This window comes from Anas acuta, chromosome 1, assembly GCF_963932015.1.
Source record: "Anas acuta chromosome 1, bAnaAcu1.1, whole genome shotgun sequence".
Classification (NCBI taxonomy): Eukaryota; Metazoa; Chordata; class Aves; order Anseriformes; family Anatidae; genus Anas; species Anas acuta.
This window is the reverse complement of record NC_088979.1, coordinates 66,319,918-66,344,544: the sequence shown is the minus strand read 5'-3', so window position 1 is coordinate 66,344,544 and position 24,627 is coordinate 66,319,918. Positions and strand designations below refer to the sequence as shown.

Below are 24,627 nucleotides of genomic sequence, written 5' to 3'. Positions count from 1 at the left end.
GAGTGCTGTGTCAGCCCGAAAGTGGCAGAAACATTTATTCACATCTCTTCTTCACTCCAGGATAAAGTCCCAGCTGATCCGTGGGCAGGAAATTGTTGTGAGCGCTTTGTGGGCAGGGGAAGGGTGTGCTTCAAGGCAGAAGAACCGTGGCAATCAAACGCTAATAACTGTCCAATCTGGCTGGCATCTGCAGTGTCACTAAAGCTGTTTGGAAGCATTTGTGGTTGTTGATTTTTTTTTTAATTTTATTTTTTTTCTGGAAGCATTATCAATACTGCGGCCCACGGTTTAATTGCTTGAGAGGGAGCTGTCAGCTGCATGCATTTTTTCCCTTGGTTCCCCCTAATGAGAGTATTTCCAGTCCAGGCACAACAAGTTGATCCAGTTTCATCTCCTTTGATTCCTTCTCCGCTTCTTCCCTCCCTGCAGCTTTTTCTCACCAATATAGGTCAGCACACACCACTACCAAGCTCAACCACTCTCCTTTGCTCCTACCTCTAATTTGTGCATGCTCCCGGGCCGGTTGTGGCCAATAGAGAGTGCACGGGGCCCCAAGGAGTGTATGATACTGGTGCAGGCACCTGGGGTCAAGGAGGTGGTGAGCATGAGGCAGCCAACCCCTGCAATCACTGCTCGGCACGCTTAAGTCCTGCCCATTTTCAAGATATTAGCATTATTGAGGAAAGAAAGTGCTAAATGAATACAGAGAGGACAAAAATAGGATAAGGCATATCCTCACGATCGGCAATTGTCATCACCATCTGGTGTGATTTTCATGCTGTTTGTTCGAGGACAGAATTTTTGTCATGCCCTGGGGCAGGTCTCCTCCAAGGTAGAATAAAAAAAATATAACTTTTAATATGTAAAAGGGAAAACACTTCTTTAGACCATAATTTAAGTACACTTTGGTATTTAGAAATAAATCTAAATTGGAAATTACATTTAAAATCATGAGAGGCTTCACCACAGTCTAAAGTTACTACAGTATACTAGAACCGCTAAGATTCGTTTAAAAGCTACAATGTTTTCTTCCAAAGCTTTAAAGAAACTCAAACATGGGAGAAGCCATTGGCTGAACATGCTGCTGTTGTGCTCTGAAAACTGAGAGCTCTCATTTCGTCTGCACTGTAGGAGAAACAGCATCTTTGTTTTATTCTATTCAGCACGAGGAACAGGTCCCTCTAAGCGGAAAAGATAAGAGGGGGCAAAAAAAAAAAAAAAAAAAAAAAAAAGAAAGGCAAGGAAAATTGCTTTCTTCTTCCATTTCTTGAGTAAAAAGTAGGTGAGACTGGAATTTCCTCGACATAACTCACTGAGGGTGGATCCAGGCCAGGAGCTGGGTGTCTCAAGTGAGAAGTGTGAGTAGGTCCCCCCGTTTGCTATCAGCTTCGATTTCTTAGGCACATACAATCTGTACCATCCAGACATCCCGCCCATGCTGAGAAGAGTGGCCATCCTCCCCCGAGGACATGCATCTGTACTCTCATCTCTGGGCCAAGTGTTTCTTATTTGGCTGAGCTGCACAGCTCTTCCTTCAGGATACCGGTTATTTTGAGCTCTGCTCTGACTCCCTAAGGCCTAACCTCATTCCTACCTAACCTCCTACTACCTAACCTCATTCCAAACACTAAAATGTTGATACAGTGGCACCAAATTTGGCAGCATTGAGGACCTCTTCAAGATGTGTAGAACATCTATTCTATTCTATTCTATTCTATTCTATTCTATTCTATTCTATTCTATTCTATTCTATTCTATTCTATTCTATTCTATTCTATTCTTATTATTTCTAATTATATAATGCACTGGACAGCAAAGAGGGATGTGAAATTTAATGTAAAGTCACATTTCATTGTAAATCAGCGCGGTGCAACAGCTACTGGTCAACAAGTATCAGCCTCTCTTTAAGACAATAAGCAGCAAGTATACAAGAATAAAAATGGCTATTGAGAACACGTTTTAAATTGGTGGTTTTGATCTTTCTGAATTCAAGCTGTCCTGCATTGCCTTTAGCTGTATTCACTAAAAATCCAGATTTTATTCATACCGTGTCTCCTTCTGCCCCTTGGATATGCCATACATTTTTTCGGAGTAGCGAGGAGGGAGGAGAACTGGGACAAACAGTATGGAATTAAGACACAAACTGTTTTGGCTTACTGTAAATGATATGCCCTAAATGATATGCCCTAGCAGTGAAGTAAACAAGGCGAGGGAATAATCTTCCAAGGGAAGTGATGAAAACTGCATTATTTAAGACATTTACAACTGGACTGAACAAAAGCATTTACAACTGTTCAGGGATAGTTTAGATGACCTAATTGTGGGTTTTTTCTCTTTTTTAGATTTAACTGTGATCATCGATTCAGATCTTGGTAGAGTTATTTCCACTAGAGGAGGTTTTTTATTTCCTTTGTGAATAAAAAGTCAAGTGTTAAAAATAGATACTTTATATTTCTGTCAAGGCATCTTTATATTTTGGCAAAGCAACCCTTTCCCTATAGATGGTTGGTGCTTTATTTTATTTTCAGGAGGATCAAGACCCTTTGAGCTTAAAATGAACTGAGGATTGAATTATGAGGAAGCAAAATGTTGATGTTCTCTAAGTCCCCTTGAACTGTACAGAAATAGGATAAGGATGGAGCTTTTCACATCTTGTTCTGACAGCCTTTTGCGCTGTAATAAGAGCAGGCTGGAATCAGTCAGGCAGCATCCACCCAATCTCTTGTGTTCCATGCTGTAAAATAATCAAGCATTGGCTTCTATCCAGTGCATCTCCAAGTGTGTTCAGGGTTGAGAGCAAGACAAACAAAAATTACCCCTCTGTCAGTAGTAACATCCAGAAGCCTCTGCAGTGATTTCTCTGCTGAAAATGTTTATTGCCATACTGGTCCTCAGGGGGACGTAAATGCCGGGCAAAATTCTGCTCTGATTTTCACCAGCATGTGTGCAGAGCTCCTTACAAGGTACAGCAGATTTAACTGGGACCGAGACACTCAGAAGGAGAACTGACCTCTTGGCTTTTCTTTCCTGCCTACATGTAACCAGATTTTTAGATCTTTATGTAACTAGCAAAGCAAATATTGTCTGCTTGAGGACCTTTCAGAAGAACAAACAAACCTTCTGGGTCATATTTATTTCTATTTTCTCATGGCTACAGAAGTCCAGGAGATACCCTCCACACAGAGGGATTGTTGTATTCATAGGGACCATTCAGAAACCTTCCCTTGTGTATAGCTTGATGTATATTTAAAAAGAAAAAAGAAAAAGAAAAAATAATTTAAAAGTGCACAAGCTGAAAAGATGACCAACAGCTTAATGATAATATCATGAAGGTGCCAAAACACCCCAGATGAAGTCAGGTCCTTTCTTTCTATGAGCTCTTGAAATACAGCAGCAGAAGTAGGCTTTCTCAGAGGAGTCAGCAACCAAAGCAGTCAGGACTGGCAGAGAAAGCTGCAGAGCCCCCATTTTACACCTGAGGAGTTGGGCCACCGTGACCGTAAGCAATTTGCCCAGTGCCATGCGGACATTATGGCCAAGGGGACCCCTGCTAGCACTTCAGAGCCCCCAGGTCTGGGGACACATCCTTGCCCTCATGACCTTGGAGACTGAGCTAGGTGGCACATGAACCAGATGGCAGCTGCTAAGGTCCTTGATCTGAATGACTAGGAGGCAACAGCCCCATGGCTCTCCATAAGCCAACTTAGAGGTAACCAGAGGAGCTGTGCAAAGCAGGCAGGTCGTCCTAGCTGGACCCCATTCCAGTGCAGTGGCTGAGCTGCAGGACTGGGCTCTCTCCTCTTAAAACTCCACAGATGGCTATGCCCCATAGTTTAATCAGTCCCCACTCTTGTTTATGAATGGTTTGCCCAACTGATAGTGTTGGAGAAGCCCCGTTTCCTCTTGTTTTTTTGTGGACTTTCAAGATGCTGTGTGTGCCCAGGAGACAGACAGAGCTCCTTCACCCACAGGCCTAATGCTGACCTGATAGGCTTGTCCAAACAGCACCCAGAAGAAGCACAGAAGGGCGAGCATCTCCCTGATGGGCTCTAAAAGGGGTATAGAGACAAGAGCAGGAGGTGAGAATCGTTGCCTCCTACTTGTCTCTACAGCTTTGCTAAAGGCCAGCACAGATCTTCACATGGTGAGGCACGCAGCAAGCTAATTTCCATGTGTATACATTGCAAAAAGGACATGCATGAGGATTTTTCTTCTCTCTCTGCTCATTTTTTTTTATTTTTTTTTTTTCCCTGTCTACAGGGCTTCGCGTAACAAGTCTGAGAAGAAGAGGCGTGATCAGTTCAATGTTCTCATCAAAGAGCTCAGCTCCATGCTTCCAGGCAACACCCGCAAAATGGACAAAACTACTGTGCTGGAAAAAGTCATTGGCTTTCTGCAGAAACACAATGGTAAGAGTTACTGCAGCTCGTCACGCGCTTGCCAAATGGCATTACAATATTGTTTCCTTCAGTGATTATCAAAATGGCTCAAGGGGCCTAAAAGTGCCAATGTAAGGTATATTTTTTTCTATCTCATAGCTTCTAAAAAGATAATTTGCAGGCACAGTGCTGCCCAAATCCATCTCTTCAACTGATCGTTAGTTGAGAATGGCTCTCAACCTGCTAGGGGAGGGGACAAACGTCAGGAACTGAGGCAGCATATGTGAAGAGAGATGCTTTGAGCAAGAGGGATCTGGGGCCAGAGGGGAGATTCCCTTCCTTGAAAATGGCCATATTGAACAAAACAAAGCATTCACCCCAACGTCTCTAGAGAAAAGTGCCAGGAAGCAATCTGACCAGCCTCCTGCTCCTCAGTGGGCTGTTTGTGACTCAATTTCCACAGAGAGCAGAAGATTCAGGCCACAAAAGCCCCATTTTTTTGAAGTTGGTGTGGGCACGTTGCATCCATAGGTAGCTGACGTGCTTTACCTGGCTTGCCCAAGCAGAAAGCTATGGCACATTTGCTCAGTGTGCAGTTGCAATGGTCAAGTTTGACCTTGGAAAACTAGGAGCTTATTTTAAAATGCACACAGCGGTGACAGTGAAGTGTCTTAGAAAGTGCCCCCACCGCAAAGGACATTTCTGGCCCTGCTGCTCTAGTCCCTTTGTTTTAGTTTCCAGTCGGTATGAGGAGCACACGCAGCAGGCTCCCTGATGCATGGACATCCTCTAGCAGCAAAAAATAAAATAATAATAATAATAATAAAAATAAAAAAAACAGCTGAAGTGCTTCTTCCCTATAAATCAGAGCACTGGTATAAAATGGGGCCCTCTTGCTCTGCTCCCTTGAGGAAGAGGATGAAGCTTCAACCAGTGACCATGGGGAATGTTCCTGGCCCCTCAAAGAAGAGAAGGTTCTCATCAGCATCAGCTGGCTTGCCTTTGCTCATCGGCCTCTCCCACCCTGGAGATGCTCTGGGGGAAATGGAAAAGAACATAAAAACTCGTGTATCATGACTCCCAACATAATGGAGTCACAAATGTCAAACTTACTGAGGAAATAATTATAGTGATTCTGTTGTTAGAGCAAAGTTTCTCTCTAAATGATTTTATTTTTGCCACAGACTAGGTGATTTTATAGGGGAGGGCATGACTAGGACATCTCAAAGTTTGATAATTGTATATACCTATTAAAAAGTGACAGTAATAACATATCTTTTTTTTTTTTTTTTTTAGCTGCCCAGGGCAGAGTAAAGGAAAATGTGAATATGTTCAATTATAAGAGCCAGGCAAAGAACAATCTCACAGGGCTTGAAACATTGTAGACAAGTGCAGCTGATAGCCCAAATAATTTACGCCAAAAGGCACTTCATTTCTAGAACAACTAGGTAAAAGAAATCTAACAGTCACAAATCCTGCCACAGCAACTGGGTCAAACTACGACTGGTTTTGTGCACTTGCTAAAAACAGTAAATGTCTATTTTTAAACTAGATTAGTAGTCACACAATATAATACAAAGCATCACAGTTTAAAGTTGATTATCTGCAGCATAGTTTGGATCTGGTTTATTCAATCATATTTCCCTTTCACTTAGTAGGCTTAACCAAGATTTTAGTTATAACAGAGGAACGGGTCAATTTTTAGATTTTTTTTGTTTCGTAAACAGTCTCTTTCTTCATAATCCACAGAATCTCCCAAATCTCCAGTAATTCTTCCAGCAGTTGCTGTTTTGTGTGTATCAGCTTTTCCGAGCTATGGCCCTGCCGAAAGCAGCCTCTATTTTGAGACTACATAATAAAAATCTGACTGGGGCTGATGGCTCTTTTTCCTTCGCCTGGTTTTGAAATCTCCCTGTAAGACCATCCCAGCAGTGCCGAGCTGCTGTGCTACCCGTGACAGCCCCCAGCAGTGCAGAAAGCGAGCTGAACAAGCTGCGTCTCCACTCAGAAAGCTCAGACGAAGGCTTTCGTTTATTTCTAGGAGATGACATGCACAGGCACTGTTATAAATTTACCGTCTTTAATATCATTGAGCCACTTTCGTTTCTCCGGCCAGTTTGCCTGTGTGCTCAGAATAGGGAGCATTGGGTATTACACGCTCTGTAAGTGTTAATCAATAGGATTAATTAGCAGGCGGCACTGAAAGGAGAAGACAGGCTGCTCTCAGCATCCCTTCCCTACAGTGCTGAATGAGGAAGCACTTTCAGAGAAGCAGAGTGAGCAGTGAATAAAACCCGTGCCAGCCTCCCTGAATTATAAGATCTGCCCCCATAACATCGTCTGACAAGTCTGATAATGCCTTGCTCGGGTAAAGCTAACGCAAGTCATCGTGTTTTGGAGGAAACGGCTTGCCACAGTACACCCAGCTCTCCCTGGTATGGTGCCAGGTTTCACTGCAAACACATGATGTGTCACGCCGGCGTGCCCACACTCCTCCATGGAAAGCTCTCAGGCTCCAGGTGTCCACTGGCTGCTGCTGGCCAGGCTTGGCCAACAGCTGGGTCATCCTCGTGGGCATCCTCCATGAGCTCTTGGAGGACACAGAGGATGCCCATGAGGGCATGAGTACAGGAGACCCCCATCAGACAGGATTTGGGATGAGATACTGCTGCTCCACGCACCATGCAAGGCTGGCGCCAACATCCAAGTATCACTTGTGTTTTGGAGAATGGAGAAATTCATTTGCTGTATGGGGTTATGAAGCTCTGGGGTTTCTCTGAAAGAAGTTACCTGCTGCTTCTCATTTGGTACAGTAGCTGCAGGCTGAACTCTAGCTCTCTGGCATCCTAATCTGGAAAAATCAAATTGTAAATACCAATTTGGCATATGCCGATCCTTGTCTTAATTTTCATTTTCTGCAAACAGTTTTGAACTTTTCTGCAAACTGTTTTTATCTTTTGATCAATCCCTAAATAATGCTGATAGAGGCCAATGGCTAGGTGAATACAAGCTCCCGCAGAAGTCAGTTCAAGCTGAGTTGAGTAAAAACAGAGGAAATAGCTCCAGATTTGGGCCCAGCTTAGATAGTCATTATTCTCTCACTCTGTATGCAAAACCCATGCTCGAAAACTACAATTTTTGAATATAGAGGAGATTTCTATCTTTTCAGCAATTTACATATAGTCTTGCAAGATACAATTTTCTTTGATTTTTATTTTTTTAAATGAAGTGTTTTATTTGTCTAGAAGTCTCGGCACAGACGGAGATTTCTGAAATTCAGCAGGACTGGAAGCCTTCATTCCTCAGCAACGAAGAATTCACCCAGCTGATGTTGGAGGTGAGCATGCGTGTAGCTTTGCTAGTTTTGTCTAGCCATTGTGGAACAAAGTGTGGTTGGCAGTTCCAAGAGGGCAAGCTTCAGTTATCAGTGTTTGACCAGCAGGCAAAGCCAGGGGTTGGAGTTGGTGTTTGATGTTGCTTTTCACCCTTGTACCAGCAGTGCCATTGCACCGTGCTGCCGCGGCCTGCAGAGGTGCAGACGGGGCTCCAAGAAATGCAATCCAGAAGAGGGATTCAAAGCACACTTTACATTTTGTTCTTTACAACTAGAGGTGAGGGAAAGGGCAGGCGGCAGTTTTTCCCCTGTTCTCGTAATGCATTATTATTGCCTAATATTTATGCAAGAGTAGCACCTAAAAAGCAGCGGTGTCACGTCCCTTTAGTGCTAGGTGCTGTACAACCAGATAAAAACTGACAGCTCCTGCTGGCTTGATGCGGTTAATACTACCACTGTAATGAATTTCCAGGCCCTTATCAAACACTTTTTATTCTAATAGGGAGCAGGGTTATTTTGCAATGATAGGTTTTAAATTATCTTTAAATTACACCATAGGTGCTTTTAACACTAGCTGTGATTTGAAGGGAGGTGACTCAATGGCGTTTATGCACGTTCAAGATGAAATGCAAATGAGCTGCTAAAATGTGTTTTTCGCTCCTGGTAACAGCCAGAACCTTCTTCAACAATGATCATCTCCCATCCAAACCAGGCAGAGGTTGCCGAGCCCCCTCCCTCAGCCATTGCATTTGGTGGTGATGGGACCCCCAGGTTCAGGGCTGAGGGATTGCTCACGCTGCACCCACAAGCACTGACTCCCATTTGCTCCCACAGGAACCTGATATACATCACTCCTTCAGTTTGCATTAAAACATCTCCCCCAGAAAGCAAGACATTAGCAGATGTCTTGACTCTTGATTCCATTTGTATCAGCCACACAGTTTTAGAGTAAACCTCTTGCTTTTGGTTTTCTAGCTCATAAGCCACCTTACGACTGTGATTTTCCATGCCCTTCATGATAACATTGGGTATTGGGATGTCCTGTTGAGCCAGCTGCTCATTATTTGCTTCTTCTTTTTGCCTTTCCTCTAATCTTATTTTATTAGCATTTGGACAAGACTGCTTGAAGTTTTTCCTGTTCTGTTATTAAAAACGGGAAAGATTTTTTCAAGCGTTAATTCAAAAGAATCAAAGCATATATAACCACAGTAATAATACAGCAGCTTTCCTGAAAACAGTGTTTAATTCCTTCATGAAAAGGCTGTCACCAGGTCGTATAGGAGTGGGTACTAGGATCTGTTTGTCCATTTACAACTGTTGCAGTAGTGAAATCTCTGATGAAAGATCTGACGTCTTAGTGTTGGAAGGACTAGTTGCAAGTAAATAAAAATAAAATCATGTACGCATACTTTAACTTGATTTTACCACAAAATTCTGATGTGAGTCACTTTGTATAATTTGCATTGGATATGAAATAAAGACTTGATTTAAGAAAAAAAAAAAAAAGGAAAAAAAAAAGGAAAAGAAAGAAAGAAAAACCTTCACCATAGTAACATGCACAATCCAGCTGCCTTGTGAAACCACTGCTCTCTTCTATGGGTTAACAGCTATCATGCTTTTCAGAAAACAGCTTGAATATACTATACTAAAGGGAAAAAAAAAAAAACATATCCTGTGCACTTAGATTAACAAAATAAAACTAACTATAGCAGCTGGAGGGTTTTCAGAGATGCTAAACACACACTCTTCTGCTGGGGTATAAGTTATTGACCTGCTTTTCAAAGGATTGTAGCACCAGCAGATTCCCATTGACTTAAATAGTTGTGGGTGCTCAGCATTCTCTGGGAAAAGGAACATATGTTTGTGTCTTTATTCAAGGCTTTGTGCTTTCCTTTTTTTATGAAACAATTAGCATTTCTAGTGTTCTCCGAATTCCTTCCCTTATTGAAGTCAGCGGGGGGGCAAGATGCTCTATGGCTCGGCTAGAAGGATCAACTTGGAGCCCTGCTTGGAGGGATGCCTGGATTCACAGGCAGGTTTTGTAACTCCATGCCACCCCAGCCGGGCCATACACCTGTCTTAGGAACAGGTATTTCCTCTGGAGCATACCCAAACCCTCTTCTGCTTCAATCATGCTTGTGGTGCTTGTACTGCTCAGCTGTGGCAGTCAACACCAACCCCAGGGCCACCAGAAAGGACACGGGCCTGCTCCACCTGAAGGCACAAGGATCTTCACCTGTGATTCCTTAAGTGCAATGGTGCAATGGAAGGTTTTGATATCATCTCTGAGCATCTAATATTGCCTTTGATTTTTTTTTTTTTGATTTTTTTTTTTGGGGGGGGGAAGAGTGTGATTCTGCTCAGAGTAGGTGAGATGTAGCTCAAGATCTGGAAATCTACCTAGATTTAACTTTGAACAAGGTTTAGCTCAAATCCTTGCGGCTCAGAATAAAGAAGAAACTAATTTTGAAGTGAAAGCACTGCCGCGCAGAGCGCTGTCACTCACTGCAGTCCTGGGCGTGAGAGCGCTTACCGCAAGGTGGGACCTAAGCAAGGAAGAAGCTCTGCAGAAGGGGGAATTTCTCTTTGAATGAGTAATCCAATACCATGACCTTTAAAATAAATCACTCAATTAAAAGGCAGGCTAAGGATTATTTGATCATTTGCATTGCTTTTACTTACATGAAAGCCCGGCCATACACAACGTTACATTAATACAAACTGAGATTTATGGGTTTTGCAGAGAACTACCATTTTGAGATAGGGCTGCATCCTTTCATCGTCCTTTGATATTTACACAGAGCTCAAATGTTCATTTTAATAACTTCCAAGGGATCCAGTCTTAGTCATTTTGCATTATTAAAATGTGTGATTAATTTAAAAACTGAGACATGAAATGTTCCTGTGAGCCCTTTGTTGCTTCAATAGTAGGTTTTACTAGACTACAAAGAACGTTGTAAAAGTTAAATCAGACTGTAAAATCAGAGAATTACTGTTCTGCAACTTGAGATAACACTCCTACGACTCAATAACCACACGGCGCTGAAGTAACACAGGTTTGATCAACATGCGGCGAGACACGCTGTTTACACCCCTCTTTCCTCCTAAAGCACTCTCCGCTTGTACGTTTTCCTTAGGCATTAGATGGCTTCATCATCGCAGTAACCACAGGTGGGAGCATCATCTACGTGTCTGACAGCATTACTCCTCTTCTAGGGCACTTGCCGGTGAGTAACTACAGCATAAGCTTTCCTACTAAAAACCATGGGATCGGGCCCTGCAGTTTTTAGAAACGGACACGAAAAAAAAAGTGGGGGCTGGGATGGGAAGGATGTTTTCCTGCAAATCAAGAGAGGGGTTTTTTGTCCCTGCGTTATGCCGGTCGCCGCTGTTGATCAGCTCTGCTCCCTTTCAGTATGATTCATGCACTTCAGGTTTTTGTTGCTATGAGGCACTTGGGTCTGAATGGAAAAAGCTCTGCGGGAATACTCTGGCCAGGGGAGGGACGGGGTGACCTGGCTGATCTTTTTCCATCTCTGATTTCTAAGCTAGTGAGAACGGCACCAGTGCCTCTGGCAGCCTGGCGAGGAGCATGGTAAGGGCTTTATTCTGCTCCAGGGAGGCAGAGGACAAAACCCCGCTGAATTCAGAGGGGTGGGAGTTAGCTGGTGGCTGCTGCTCATTGAGGCTGCTCCCCCAACTACCTTGGGTTTCCCCAGGTGAGCACACCCCGCTCCCAGGTGATGCTTTGTGCTGGGGTCAGGCACACACAGCTGCTTTATCTGTGGGTCTTGCTCTTGGATACGCTCCTGTGTCTGCTGGGCTGGGCTGCAGGAGCAGCGCAGAGGGACTGCTCTGGACCCTGCTCCTGTTGCTAAGGCTGCTCTAGGAGAAATGGCACAGTAATTAAGGATTAATGCAAACGCTCATTTTTTAGTAGCTTGGTCTCAAATAAATGCATGCCCAGGAGAAAAAAATAGCTGCCAAATCATTATTGCACCACCCCCATCCCATGTTCTTAGGAAAATTACAATTATTTTTCTCTCGTTTACTTTTTCACCAAATACGTGCTATGTTTTCCGCCCAGCCAAATGTATTTCACACACGCTACCTTGCTGTAATACGAACAAAAATTATTTTCTTCTGAGGCGAAAGGAACTTGATGAAAGGCGGCAGCTCCCGGTAAATGCAAGAATATTGCTATGCAACAACAGATTGAACTGAATCTATCTATTTCAGTTTTCTTTAATCCTCAACAGTTGAGAAGCCCAGTGGTTGACTATTTTCTGACATTTGTCTTCACTTCAAAGGCAGAGAGAGCCCTGTCCTGCATGCAAACTGCTGTGTTTTCATGTGCTTTCTGATTTCCATGGAATTTCTTTGGTTTGGCTTGTGTTTTTTTCATGGTTTGGGTGTTTTATGCTTCCTTCCAAATATTGATCTTAGTGGACATGGTAGGAAATGACTGCTCTTCAGGAGGGTCACTTATTTCAGGCCCTGTCCCTAAAACTGCAAGGTTACCTCTGTAACTGCTTCCATCACCTGGCTAAACACGGATGGATTCAGGTCCATAATTCCTGAGTTGAACTATCAAAAACTAGACTGGTTTTCCCTCCCAGAGCCATGCCTCGTGTGGTAATCTTGCCCAGTATCCAGCCCAAAATGATGACAAGGATGAGCAGGATTATCTAGTCATGCTGAAGAAGAACACAGGGACCAGCCTGGAGGCAGAGGCAGGAGTCCCCACAGACCTGCTCAGAGCTGATGAAGAAATAATGGCCAAGCACTGCCCCACCAACTTGTGGAGCACATTGTGCATCCCAGAGACAGCAACTGAGCAAGCAACGATGGCTTCTGCCTGCCCAAGGTGTGCAAATTGCTATGCCCATGGGCAGAGGCCCAACTGAGCGTGCAGTGAGGTGCTCACCAGGCATTTTAATCCTGTGCTGTCCTTTCTATGTGTTCTTAAGTTTTAAAACTGATCAAAGTGCTATCTGGAAAATTTTTATCACTTATTTTGTGTACCTCCAGGATCTATTTGGAAGCTAAATTCAGTCACTGCTTGAGAGACAAAATACCAATTCTTTCTCCTCTGTGGCTGCAGGGGAAAAAAAAAAAAAAAAAAAAAGAAAGAAAGAAAAAAAAAAGATACTCTGCAAATCTGCTGCTTTGAGCCCTGAAAGGAAAGTATAACTGGGCAGAGCATGGAGCAGGGCTCTCTGAGGGCCCCTATCAAGAAATCTGATGTATTATCTTTCATTAAAATCATGAAAGACTCTGGTGCTGAGAACAAATATATCCAATTCTCTTTAATACAGCTTCCCTAAGTTTCATGGAGCATTTTCAAATACCAGCTGCCTCTGTGGTAATTCTAAATAGTCTGTTATTACAAGATTTGGAGGCTACTCCTAGGGTCGGTTGATGTAAAGAGAGGTTTATCTCATGTGGTAAGACTGACTTTAGCTAAAGTAAATGAACTCCTGTAAATCCAGTCACAACTCATAGCATTTAGCAGTCAGATGACATGTTACACCCCCAAAAACAGGCAGATTTCTGGAGGGAGGTCCTCCCTCTTCCCTCTTGCCTGCCTGGCTCAGTGAAACAATTACACACAGGTGTCAGAGTGGCAACTTCCAACATACAGGAGGAGACAGCTTTCCCATGGGCATTGCGGGTCCATGGACTCAGCCAGAAGGTGTTGCATCTGCTCATGGACCAGGACAGTGGTGTCCATCTCACCCAGCTTTAGTCCCATAGCTGAGGGACCCCTGATGTTAATCAAGAAGGTGATAGTGCCAAGGCAGGAATCCTGGCAGGGCTGAGCTCCTACCGAGGGCTCTTTCTCCCCGTTGGCTCCCAGGTGAATTTTAGGCAGCTGCTCTGCTATGGTGGGTGCTTTAGTTAATTGTCATAAGTATCTTATAGTGTACAAGAGTTTTGTACACTGTGCTGCTGTTACATAGGGTAGCAATGGGCATCATTGCAAGATATACAGATTGATATAGCAATACAGGTGGTTAAATCCCAGCACACAAGAGAAGAACTATCTTGATTTTTTGGTTGCTGGGAAAGAATCCTGTCTCGTTTGCAGTCTTCCCTGTCCTGTTGTGACCCTGTTACACAGTTACCCTGTGTGTTTTTTTCCTGCACCAAAATTATTCATCATATTTCCTCCCTGCCCACCTCCAAAAAAAAAACAGTGGATATCTGATGAAAGAGCCCCATTTTGGAGTATGGCTATTTTGTTCAAAGTACGCAGACATTTAAGCTGTGCATCAAATGATTACAGAGCTTGGGGCAGATTTATTGTGTATTCTTTTTGGAGCTGACCAGCATCCATTTACACAAAGGTGGTGTTTCTTTTCTGCCATAGCTATCAGGAATAAATTCTCGGAAGTTTCTGTTAGCAGGATCCACAGATTTGAAGGTACAGTGAGGATTCAAAGCTTAGCAGCATAAATATGCATTAATGTAGTTCGTGTAACCACGTTACCCACAGTCACTGTAATTTATCATTTACCTGCTTTGCCTGTCTCATTCGGCAACGCTTTGTGCCTATGTCTGCCGGCGGGGCAAGAGCTGCCCATAGCAGAGGAATTAGATAAAGTTACAAGTTTTACCCTTCCAACTGATGCATTTCTGTCCATGGTGATCCAATGTTGTCCACCTCTCCTGTCACCTGTTTGCCATGACACCAGATGGCTGCACTTTGGGTTTGGTGCAGAATTAACTCTGATCAGCTTGCCTGATATTTCCTACAGCCCCAGTGAGACTGTAGAATATTTACTTCCTTCTTTATGTTTGGTGTGTCAATGTATTATTGATTGGTATATTGATCCAAGAATATCGTTGTATTCCTGAGCTGTATGAGCCCCAGAAATTGTTTTGTGCACGGCTCTACAGGAGTGCCTAACCTCTGCAGGGATAGAGTTGTGAAAGACATGAAGTAGATCCCACTTTCCTACCCACAAATAATAATAAGAATAATAATAAGATAAAAAAGTTGGCATTTTCCAACAGAAAAGATGCCAAAAAAATAAATAAATTTTGGACATAGTACATGATGGAGGCAAATAGTATAAATGCCAGGACTTGCAAATTAGTGAAATCGATGAATAGATGGTGCTCCTGGCAGCAGATTGCTCTGATGGGTGGGCGGAATGAAAGCCTCCTGCAACTCCTACTGCACACAGAGTCGCAGGCCCCTACGGATATGATCTTAAACAGAAGAGACACTGCAAAACTTGGTCACAATATGGAGACAAAAGGCAGCGCAGAATCACAGCACCACAGAGGGGCTGAAGCTGTCAGGGCCCTCTGGAGGCCACCAGGCCCCAGCCCTGCCCCAGCAGGGCCACCCAGCGCAGGCTGCCCAGGCCCATCTCCAGGCGGCTTTTGGAAGGCCTCCAAGGAGGAGACCCCACAGCCTCTCTGGGCAGCCTGTGCCAGGGCTCCTCACCCGCACAGCACAGAGCTCCTGGGGCTCAGGGGGAGCCTCCTGGGGGCCTGTTTGTGCCCAGTGACCCCTGTCCTAGCACTGGGCGCCTCTGAAAGTACAACCTCAGGTGACTGCCAAAGTGATAGTGAACGTGAGGAGCGGTCACAGCTCACACAGGGTGCAGAGGAGGCCCTGCATACAGCTGCAAGCAGGTCCTTCCAGTCCTCCTGCAGCTACTGCTGAGTGGATGGGAGATTAATTAACCCTCATGACACTTGTGTGAAGCTGGTGGATAAGCATCATTATCTCACATTTACAGGTAGAAAAGGATTGGGAAGGAAAAATTACTTTTCTGATACTGTGCCATAAGCCTTGAACTGCACTCAGCACAGCAGTTTCCCTTCAGGTGCTCTTTCTTCATATGTCCACAATTACATGGACAATGTAAAATATTTTGTATGAATATAATGTTGATACATACACGTAAAACTGAGTCACACACAAAGTATCAATTGGATGCAAATTAAGATATGTACAAAAGAAATTAAAATTATTTTCAAGCATTCTTCACAAAGGGGATATTCAAGTAATGAGCATATGTAATAAATCCTTACAGTTGAATAAATTAATATATTATTGCATCAAGGTCAGGGTACAAACTGTCACACTCTGATTTTCCAAGTATACTCACCACATCTCCCCAATCTAAATAGGAAATCCACACAGAACAGCAGGCTTGAGTGGAAAGCAGAGGGAAACCGAAGTGTAATCTTAAGTAAATACATAAATAAATGATGATGATTAATAACTTGCCAGTCTCATACAGAGCTAACACATTTTCAGCATGAACATACAGTCTGAAAGCAGCTGCTCTGATGACACACGAAGCTGTGTCAGTATGCCAGCTCAGCCCGAGGTAGTCTCCAGTGAGATGAATGCGAGTTAATGCCATTAGAGGGTTACTTTATCTCAAAACTTCCTTTCAGATATGCTTTTCTAGCATTAGGTTTGTCACTGTGCTGAATACAGGGAGACTTTTTTCTTGGTAACCTGGTGACAGATTCGTCTTCTCCATCATGGGCTGGTCATGGCCTTTTGCACAGATTGTTCTCCTCTTTCCGTTCCCAAATCTCAGTACCAGCAGCATAGCTCCCTCCTAGATGTTGGAAGCATTTCAGGTTCCTACCGGGTGGCTGTGAGGCAGGAGGCACCTGGGCATTCAGCCCACAGCTGGCCAGAGGCCTCGTGCTGATGGCACCATGAACTCCCCATACCAGGCGAATTGCACTGCTGCAAAGCAATGTCTGGTGCAGGACATCACCTTCTCCCTGCTCCCAACTGGCTGCCCTGCCACCTAGGATGCAGAAAAGGGAGTGAAAGGGCTGCTGCCCCAGGCTGCAACCAAAGCATCCTGCACCCAAGGGCATCCTGCATCTCCAAGGACATCATGCTGGCAGGCAGGGTGGAGAGCCAGGCACCCATTTCCCAGCTCACTCCAAGACCTGACATTGAATTGTACGGACATACCTCATGCACCTGATGGTCTGAGAAACCTTACAGGAGTGCCATGCTAAGAATTAAGTAGGGAACCAGACCAAGGAAAATTGGTTCCCTACAGTGGTTCCCTAGACACAGCAGTTCCCTTGTTCTAGACTTTGTCAGGTGGCCCTAATCAGTGGACCTAATTTCATCAACCCTTGTTGGCCAACACAGGCTGTGTATCTGCTCTGCTTCATGCTGCTGGGGCCACACGTAATCTCCCACAAAACCAGTGTCAGCCAAGGGAGGAAGGAGTTGATACGCGATGTGAATTTCGCTGCGCTCTCTGTTGTGACATTTCTGTTTTTTCCTCAAGGTCTTTTTTTCTTTGCAGTGTGATGTCTTGGATCAAAATTTGTTAAACTTCCTCCCGGAACAAGAACATTCAGAAATTTATAAGATGTTATCTTCCTGTATGCTTATGACAGATTCTGCCTCATCGGATTACCTAAAAAGTAAGTTTTATTTTATCTTTCCCAGTAAATCAAAAAGCATGGGCAGGATACAACATTCCTCATAGGAGTTTTTTTTTATGTGACATTCAGTACAAAACTTACGTTTGTAGCATTTCAAAAAGATCTTGCCACCTGAAATGACCCTTTGGTACTATTTTTAAATGAAACTCGTTGCATTTATTTTACTAGGCTAAGTCTACTTGCAGTTCCGTTAATTATTAAATATTGTATCTTTTGAGACAGCAAAGGAAAATAGGTTATCCAATGGTAACTGGGAATTTGCCTGAGACAAATCACATCTTAATTGATATTTCAGCCCATTAAAGTAAGATGCTGTTCAGAGATATGCTAATGTTGCATACCTTTGTTTTGCACTATAGTTGAAAAGTAGCTGTAAAATTGTTGTAATTCTTTTTCATATTGAATTTTATTTTTCTTACAAATCCTTTTATTTGCCTCGTCCTTATTCACTCTGGGAGGTAAGATGTAGGAAACCAGAGAACACACAAATATAAGATGTACAGCTGCTTAATCTACTGTATATATAAAACCTGCAGCTGATAGCTAATATGCCAAAGTTAATTTAATAGATATTTTGAGGTAATTAGGCATAGTTTTCCAACATGAGTTGTAGAACAGCTGTGAGTCATGAAAAGCCTAAACAGAAAAAAAAAAAAAAGGCAGTAACTGAAGGATCCAGTTCTCTGCTTCAATACACCAATGTTATGTCAGTGTAACTCCTATGATGAAGACGATGTAAGAGAACAAGCCCATGTAAATTAGCTGTGTGCAGACCTGTGCATAGCCCTGCACAACCCAGATCCATGCCAGGCACTCTTGCAGAGGTGCTGACCCTGCCATTTAATGTACCTTGGTGCACAGGGCTCTGACTCTGCTTCCAGTTGCATGCCTGGGGTTGGAAGGCACTGTTTGTTGTGTTTAGCTTAAATAGTATATTTCTTCTTCTTCTTCTTTTAACAATCCAGCTGACAATGAACTGGAGTTTTATTGTCATCTTCTGAGAGGAAGTTTGAACCCAAAGGAATTTCCAACATATGAATACATAAAATTTGTAGGAAACTTTCGGTCTTACAGCAATGGTAAGCTTTAATCGTTGTATAAATGTTATTTTAGCTATGTAAAATAAACTGTAAGTGTTGTTCCACTGAACGAGACAGGCTTGTAACCTGAAGGGCTATTTCTAATGTTACGGGGTAAGTTTCACTTCCCATGGATCTAACAGCTGATTTGCAAAAGCTGGACGAGTAGCGGTGAAGGCTGAAATTGTGTTAGCTCCTATTGTCCATGCCCTTCGCTTGTCAGCAGATACCCCGGATGCTGGGTAAGTTCGCAAACACCACCAGGAGGCTTGGACTGTGCTTACTAACACCATGTGTTAAGATGGTACCTGTTAGCTAAATAAGAATAGTGCCACCCTATCTAGTGGTTTATGACTTCCAGCCTGTGCCAGCGCCGATAATCTACCGGGCCACCACAGCCCCACGCAGCCATTTCACATTCCTCTCCAGCACCACAGTGCCCAATACCCACAACAAAAGGAAAGAAATACACTCAGCACAGCCCTTAATGCAGCACAGTCGTTCTTAGGAAAGCATCTTTCAAGGGACGAGAAGCAGATTTTTACCTCGTGTGTTCCCTAACAAACAGATTGCTCCATGGCTATTAGTGTCAGAGATGAAATATTCTTTTATTGCTTTCCCTTCTCCTGCCTGCCCAAGTTTGCTTTAGTTACTTGCCTGATTGAACTCCGGAGTGGCATTTCAAAAGTTGCTGGTATCGCTCCAAATAGGTCATCCTCAGCAAAAATTCCCCACCGTGCTTTCCAGAAACCGCACACCACACTGTGAAGAAATGTCCCTGTCCCCATTTAACTTTCTGGTCTTGATCCACGCGACTAGAATAGAAACCTACGTGCAGTATGGAGGCATGTATTTCTCGCTTGGTGCCATACGGTTTGAGGCTTTATTTGTATAAAAATGCAACCGCCTGTATGCTTTCTAGTTTGAATGAAGTGAAATGCGGCCGTGTGGCAGACGCACACACCAAGCTGTTCTGTTTTCTAGAGCAGAAACCGGATTTCAGGTGCTGACTCATAAGGATACATTTCTACCAGGGGAATTTCTGATCCATTTTCTTCAAGGATTTTCAGCCTTTTATTTTTGCGTGACCTTAAAATTGCCCTCTTCCCCGTTAGGATTTCACATCCCAGCATTTGAATCAGTGGCTATTTCTCAGAAGAATGATAAAACTTACATTTTCGCTCTGTTGCTCCCGATATCTCCCCTAGTTTAATGCATACAAACTAAGTGGGAACATTGATTTTAGAAGACACCAAATCATTTTCCAAGGACCCCAGCTTATAGCTTTCAAATAAGACGCGTGCTTTCTGCTTCATTTTTTTGCTTTTTCTTCCGTGTGCCACTTTCCTCTAAATCTTCCATTTTATCTGATCTCTTTCAATTTCTTCCCGGCTTGCTGCAGCCAGACCCTTCGGTCAGTACCTTTGTGCATCCATTGCTCTCTTTTTACATTTATGTGACATAAATGCCAGTTCCCCAGCCAGCCCCCTGCTGGATGTGAGGCCAGAGCTCCTGAGCCAGGCGGGTGAGAAAGGCAGCAGTGGGAAGGGTGGCAGGGAAGAGATGCATCACTCAGGGCAGTGCTCTTCCTACAGGTTGGCCCCTGCTTCTGCTTTTCAGAGGTGTTTGTGGAGGAAAGAGGCTAAGCCCAAGAGAAGAAAAGAGTTAGCAGATCACACTGTGGAGGGAGAAAGACAGAAATTGCAAATTAAGCTTAATTAGCAGGAGATGTTCATTATGGATGTATTCAGGAATGCTTTTCCCTGTAGCTTTTCACAGCAGTGGAAGTGTGAGCATGTTTTTACGCATGGGAGACGAATACAGGATGTTCCTCTCCAAATACAAATCTCTGCCGTTCCCTTTTAGCCACCCGATGCCAAATTCTACCTTTGTTTTCCATGATTTGCTGAGCATTTCCTGAGATTGCTATCCCTGTGTGTCCCTGCTATGCCAGTGCAGGGTCCCCCACATTAGGCTGTGCCCCCCCGAACACTGACCTATCCCATTCCCATTAACCAAGTGTCGTGGCAGTGACAGTCCTAACGGCAGCCCAAACCTTTCCTTCTCAACCTTCATCAAACATTTTGAAGTCCTGGTAGGTCTGTTTTCGGCCTCTTTTAACAGAAATGTCACTAGCTTCGTTCTCCTTCCACGTAACCTTTTACACAACCTCCCCTGAGTTCTCTCTTTCTCCAGCTCGTTTTATTCTTGTTCACTGCTGGTACAGAAGCAGTGCTTAGGGGAAGAGAGTGATGTGTGCTGGGGTCCCGGTGTCCTTGTCCCCTCCCTCCTACCTCCTCTGTTAATCGCATTGTGACTTATGGCTGAGAGCATCATATAGGGATGGGTTTGAATGGATTAATTTGAAGGACTGAGACTTAGAAAGTCTTAGGGGCTTAGCTGCTCTCCCTAACTTCAGCGGGAGCTGTGGGGCTAATTCCCCCTTCAGCTTTAAAGGCCATTTTGCTGTAACACTGAGAAGCCAATGAGAATTTATTTATTTATTTATTTAACTAAAGCAGGACAAATACCTGATATCTACGATGGTGACTTGTCACGAGGATTGCTGTCAGGGATCTCACGTGGCCTACACTGAGCCTGTGCTGCTCCCCCAGTGGAGCAGTCGCTGGCAGCCTTCCCCCATCTCAGAAGGGAGATGGTCCAGGGCAGGGAGATGCATGTGCAACCCCCAGAAATTGCCAGAAAAGCTCGCATTGCTCACGGCATGTGTTCAGTCTTTCAGAAGATCACTGTCCCTAGAGCTCCTGGGCTCAGCTATAGCTGGAGGCGAGAGGAGCTGCACCGGCCCCGAGCCTGGGTTAGCAGCAGCATCCGTGCCAGGGCTGGTCCTGAGGATGGTGCAGTGCTCTGTGACTCCTGCTGCAAGTAATTTCTGCAGCTGTATCTCCACCAGGGATGTGGCACGAGCTGCCTGCACACGAGTGAACCGCCCTCGAATTATCTGTGCCCAGGCAAGAGGGGCCGACCAGCGAAGCAGCAGTGCAAGCTGTGCGGAGCGACTGCATGAGTCACTGGCTGTGCTAAATCAAATACAAGAGATTTGATTTTCCATTTGGGAGGATTATATAATCATCATTAATTAAGCTTCAATGAGAAAAGCAGGACTGTAACCTGACAAGAAGACTCGGTAGTCCCGGGAGAGGAAGGGAGATGGTCTCCAGGCCACTCAGAAGGAGGAGCAACTAGGCATGAGAAATGCCTAGTTGCTCACCAAGCAAAAGATCGTTTTATTATTATTATTATTTGTTTGTTTCAAATAAGAACACCTTTCGATATTTTTATATATTTCAGGATCTAAGTGCCTTAATAACAGAATTACAGAATCGTTGATGTTGGAGGGGACCCTCTGGAGGTCATCTTTCCAACCCCTTGCTCAAACAGGGCCACCTTCAGCTGGTTGCTCAGCACCATGTCCATTCCAGTACCATCTCCATTCAATTAATTGAAGCCTTTTCTGTAGTCCCGAATTTAACAAGGGAGCTGAATACGTTCAAATACCTGAGGGAACCAAGTGCCACCACTGCACCTGTTGACCAGTGGTGTGGGATGTGGGGCAGACTCGCATCAGCATCACCAGTGAATAACATCGTGGTTCCCAGCCAGTTTCAGCTGAGGGAGGAGGAACACAGTAAATGTAATCCTCCAAATACTTGAAGGAAATGTTTATCTCCCAGGATGAAATGCCAAATTAAGTGAGAATAAATTATTTTACAAAGCTGCTTAATAGCTCACTCTGATAAGAAAAGATAAGATGGGCTGGATTTATCCTTCCTGTAAAAATTGTTTGCACACTTGTAAACAGATCTCTCGCATTATATAACCAAATATAGGCTTTGGTATCTTACTCCTGAGGTGATATACTTGTTTAAACACTCCTGAAAGGGACTAAGTCCTGCCTTTCAAAGTGTTCACCAAAAGAGAAAAGGAACAGCAGCGTCTTTAAAGGGGCAGATTTGTCCTTTTATCCAAAATGCCTGAGGTTTTCCTCTTAAGGGAGGAGATAACTGTTATGTGAAAAGAGTTCACGATCAAGTAATATAAATATAATTAAATATTATAGTGGAATTTAAAACTGTGTGTCTTTGTTCCCAATTATGTGGAAACTTGGGAAGTATCTAGTTACTGGATGCTAATAATAGCAGATAAATCTACTGTTAGCTGATGTGTCTCTTAAGATAAGAATAACCATCAAGGAAATTATTACACTGAGGAGAAAAAAAATATTCACTCCCAGAACAATTAACTTAGTCTGAATTCTCTTTTAAAGGAAATAAACAGATTTATGCAGAAGATCCATTGATCTTGAATCTCTGCAAGCATATGCAGAAACATCTGATAACAAGAATATCTCAATCTGAAATGAGTGTTTTGATCAGAACTGACAGCCATGTATTATTATTTACTATTAACAATATAGCAGAATCTGCTGCTAGCAACCTACACCACTTATGCCAGGCTCTCTATGGGCCACCACAGCACCAAGCCAAAAGGCACCACTCCTGTCCTTAGTGTCTACGTGGGGTTCATATCCATGTAGGACGGCAGGAGGAGGAAAGAGGAGAGAGCACTTCCAAATTAGCAAGTGATGTACGGACACAATCCGTGTTACTCATCCACAGCTATTGAGTGCAGTCTTGCTTGCCATTAGCACTTTAGAGCTTTCCATTACATATATTAATCACTGAATCTTCTGTTTTTCTGTGGTCTGAGTTTATTTATATGAAACAGTCTTGGTTTTATTCTGGTCTGTTTTGAAATGGCCATTCAGTTTGTTTGTCAGTCACTAAAGCTAGTTCTTTAAACATTAACATTTACTGTCAAAAGAAGAAGGAGGGATTTCTTCTCTCAAATCACATAAAGGATAGGTTTGCTTTTACAGGAGGACTATGTTTTAAACTTCCTAAGTTAAAATAAGATGACCAAGCAACTGACTACTGTACTATTATTAACTGAATACTGTCGTCTGTTTTTTGTTGTATTTTTTTATTTGTTTGTTTTTAAACACATTTTCATTCATTTCATGTGGTACGATTTGTATCCCTAAGGACAAAAATCCTTTTGTATAAGGTGTCTAAGAGCTTGGTTCTCTATATATTACTTATTTTTAACGTCTTGTCCTTAATATACCTGGTCCTTTTATTTTTAAACCCCTCTGTATAGGCAAATCAGTTTCTTCTATCTTGTTACATTTTTGCAGGTAATTTAATACCTCCTCTGCAAAAGAATCATGTTGTAACTCTAGGAGCAGCAGATCTGATAAGTAACCATGAACACTATTAAAACTCATGCTGAGGAGCATGATCAGCTGACTGATATATGAGACAACCGTTTCACCTTTGACTCTGTATTTAGCTTTCTCAGACAACCTTATAGTTCCCTACTCAGGATGTGTTATCTAGATCATTTAATTGTGAAACACACATGGCCTCCTTCACCTGACCCCACTGGTTGTAGCCAGCTCAACATTTTCATCAGACACCTTCTGACAAAAGCACTCCAAGACCTATATTTGACTTACAAAGGTAAATATCATCATAGCCTTAGACTTCATCCTATATTTTGCATTTGACTGTTTTTCTGTTGTGCTCTCAGAAAATTCACTGCGGATCTTTTAACTTAAAGATGTTGTGCGTATTTTTTCTTTCAAAGGGACTTCAAGAATCATATAGCATGATTTTTCAGAAGGCACATTTAAAGGATTATGCCAGGATACATATATTTAATTCATGTGCTGATCTCTTTTTTTAACTGCACTTTAAAGATATCAACAAAAAATTCTGAATTTGTTGACCAACTGCAAGAAAAGAGCAAAACAGGCTGTGAAGATAGACCTGTGGAAAGAACAGATACAAACAAAATAAGTCAGGCAGCAAAAGTAATTCAGAAACAAATCACATGCTTTTGTTTCTTTCTGTTATTGTAGTTGTTATTTTCAGATCGAGATATGTATTTCAGGGTAGTGGTTTCCTGCCTGCATTATGGATGCTTTTAATCCTTTGGACTTTGTCAAAGGCAATCAGATATGGAGATGGCACAGTATCGGTTAGAAGACTGGATGATTTTCAGCCAGGCCAGCTATATCTTGTCTCTGCAGGCTTCTTCTCTCACTGCACTATCAGAGATGAAATCCCAAATACCTTACACATCTATACTATATGACAATTATTACCCTTTAAATATTGCATTTACCTCTTGGAAATATAATCCTATTTTCTAAACACCGTGTTCAGTGATGTATTTGGGAATACACTGTCTCATAATCATGTCCATTTACATCAGACAGCTCACATCAAAAAAGCCATCTGCTCTCTTTGGTGCAATTCACTCTCCATTCAGCATTTCTTCTGGAACTAGTGTCATT

At 43.1% G+C, this 24,627-nt stretch overlaps 1 protein-coding gene and 1 long non-coding RNA gene across 6 annotated transcripts in view; one reads left to right on the top strand and one right to left on the bottom strand.

Annotated features, from left to right (window-relative positions):
- The window catches only part of NPAS2 (neuronal PAS domain protein 2), a 100,279-nt gene that overhangs the window by 49,837 nt on the left and 25,815 nt on the right, over positions 1–24,627 (top strand). For 4 of the 5 annotated variants that reach the window (XM_068680475.1, XM_068680463.1, XM_068680493.1 and 1 more), the window contains 5 exons: positions 4,261–4,409; positions 7,625–7,716; positions 10,851–10,940; positions 17,025–17,145; positions 18,132–18,245. In XM_068680475.1, the coding sequence (XP_068536576.1) occupies positions 4,261–4,409; positions 7,625–7,716; positions 10,851–10,940; positions 17,025–17,145; positions 18,132–18,245 (566 nt within the window). The remainder of the gene's footprint in view (positions 1–4,260; positions 4,410–7,624; positions 7,717–10,850; positions 10,941–17,024; positions 17,146–18,131; positions 18,246–24,627) is intronic. The other variant, XM_068680466.1, reaches the window with a different exon arrangement.
- LOC137855869 (uncharacterized) lies at positions 15,696–17,017 on the bottom strand. The gene is made up of 2 exons (XR_011096020.1): positions 16,679–17,017; positions 15,696–16,505 (listed from the first exon to the last, which is right to left on the bottom strand). It is a non-coding gene; the product is annotated as an uncharacterized lncRNA (long non-coding RNA).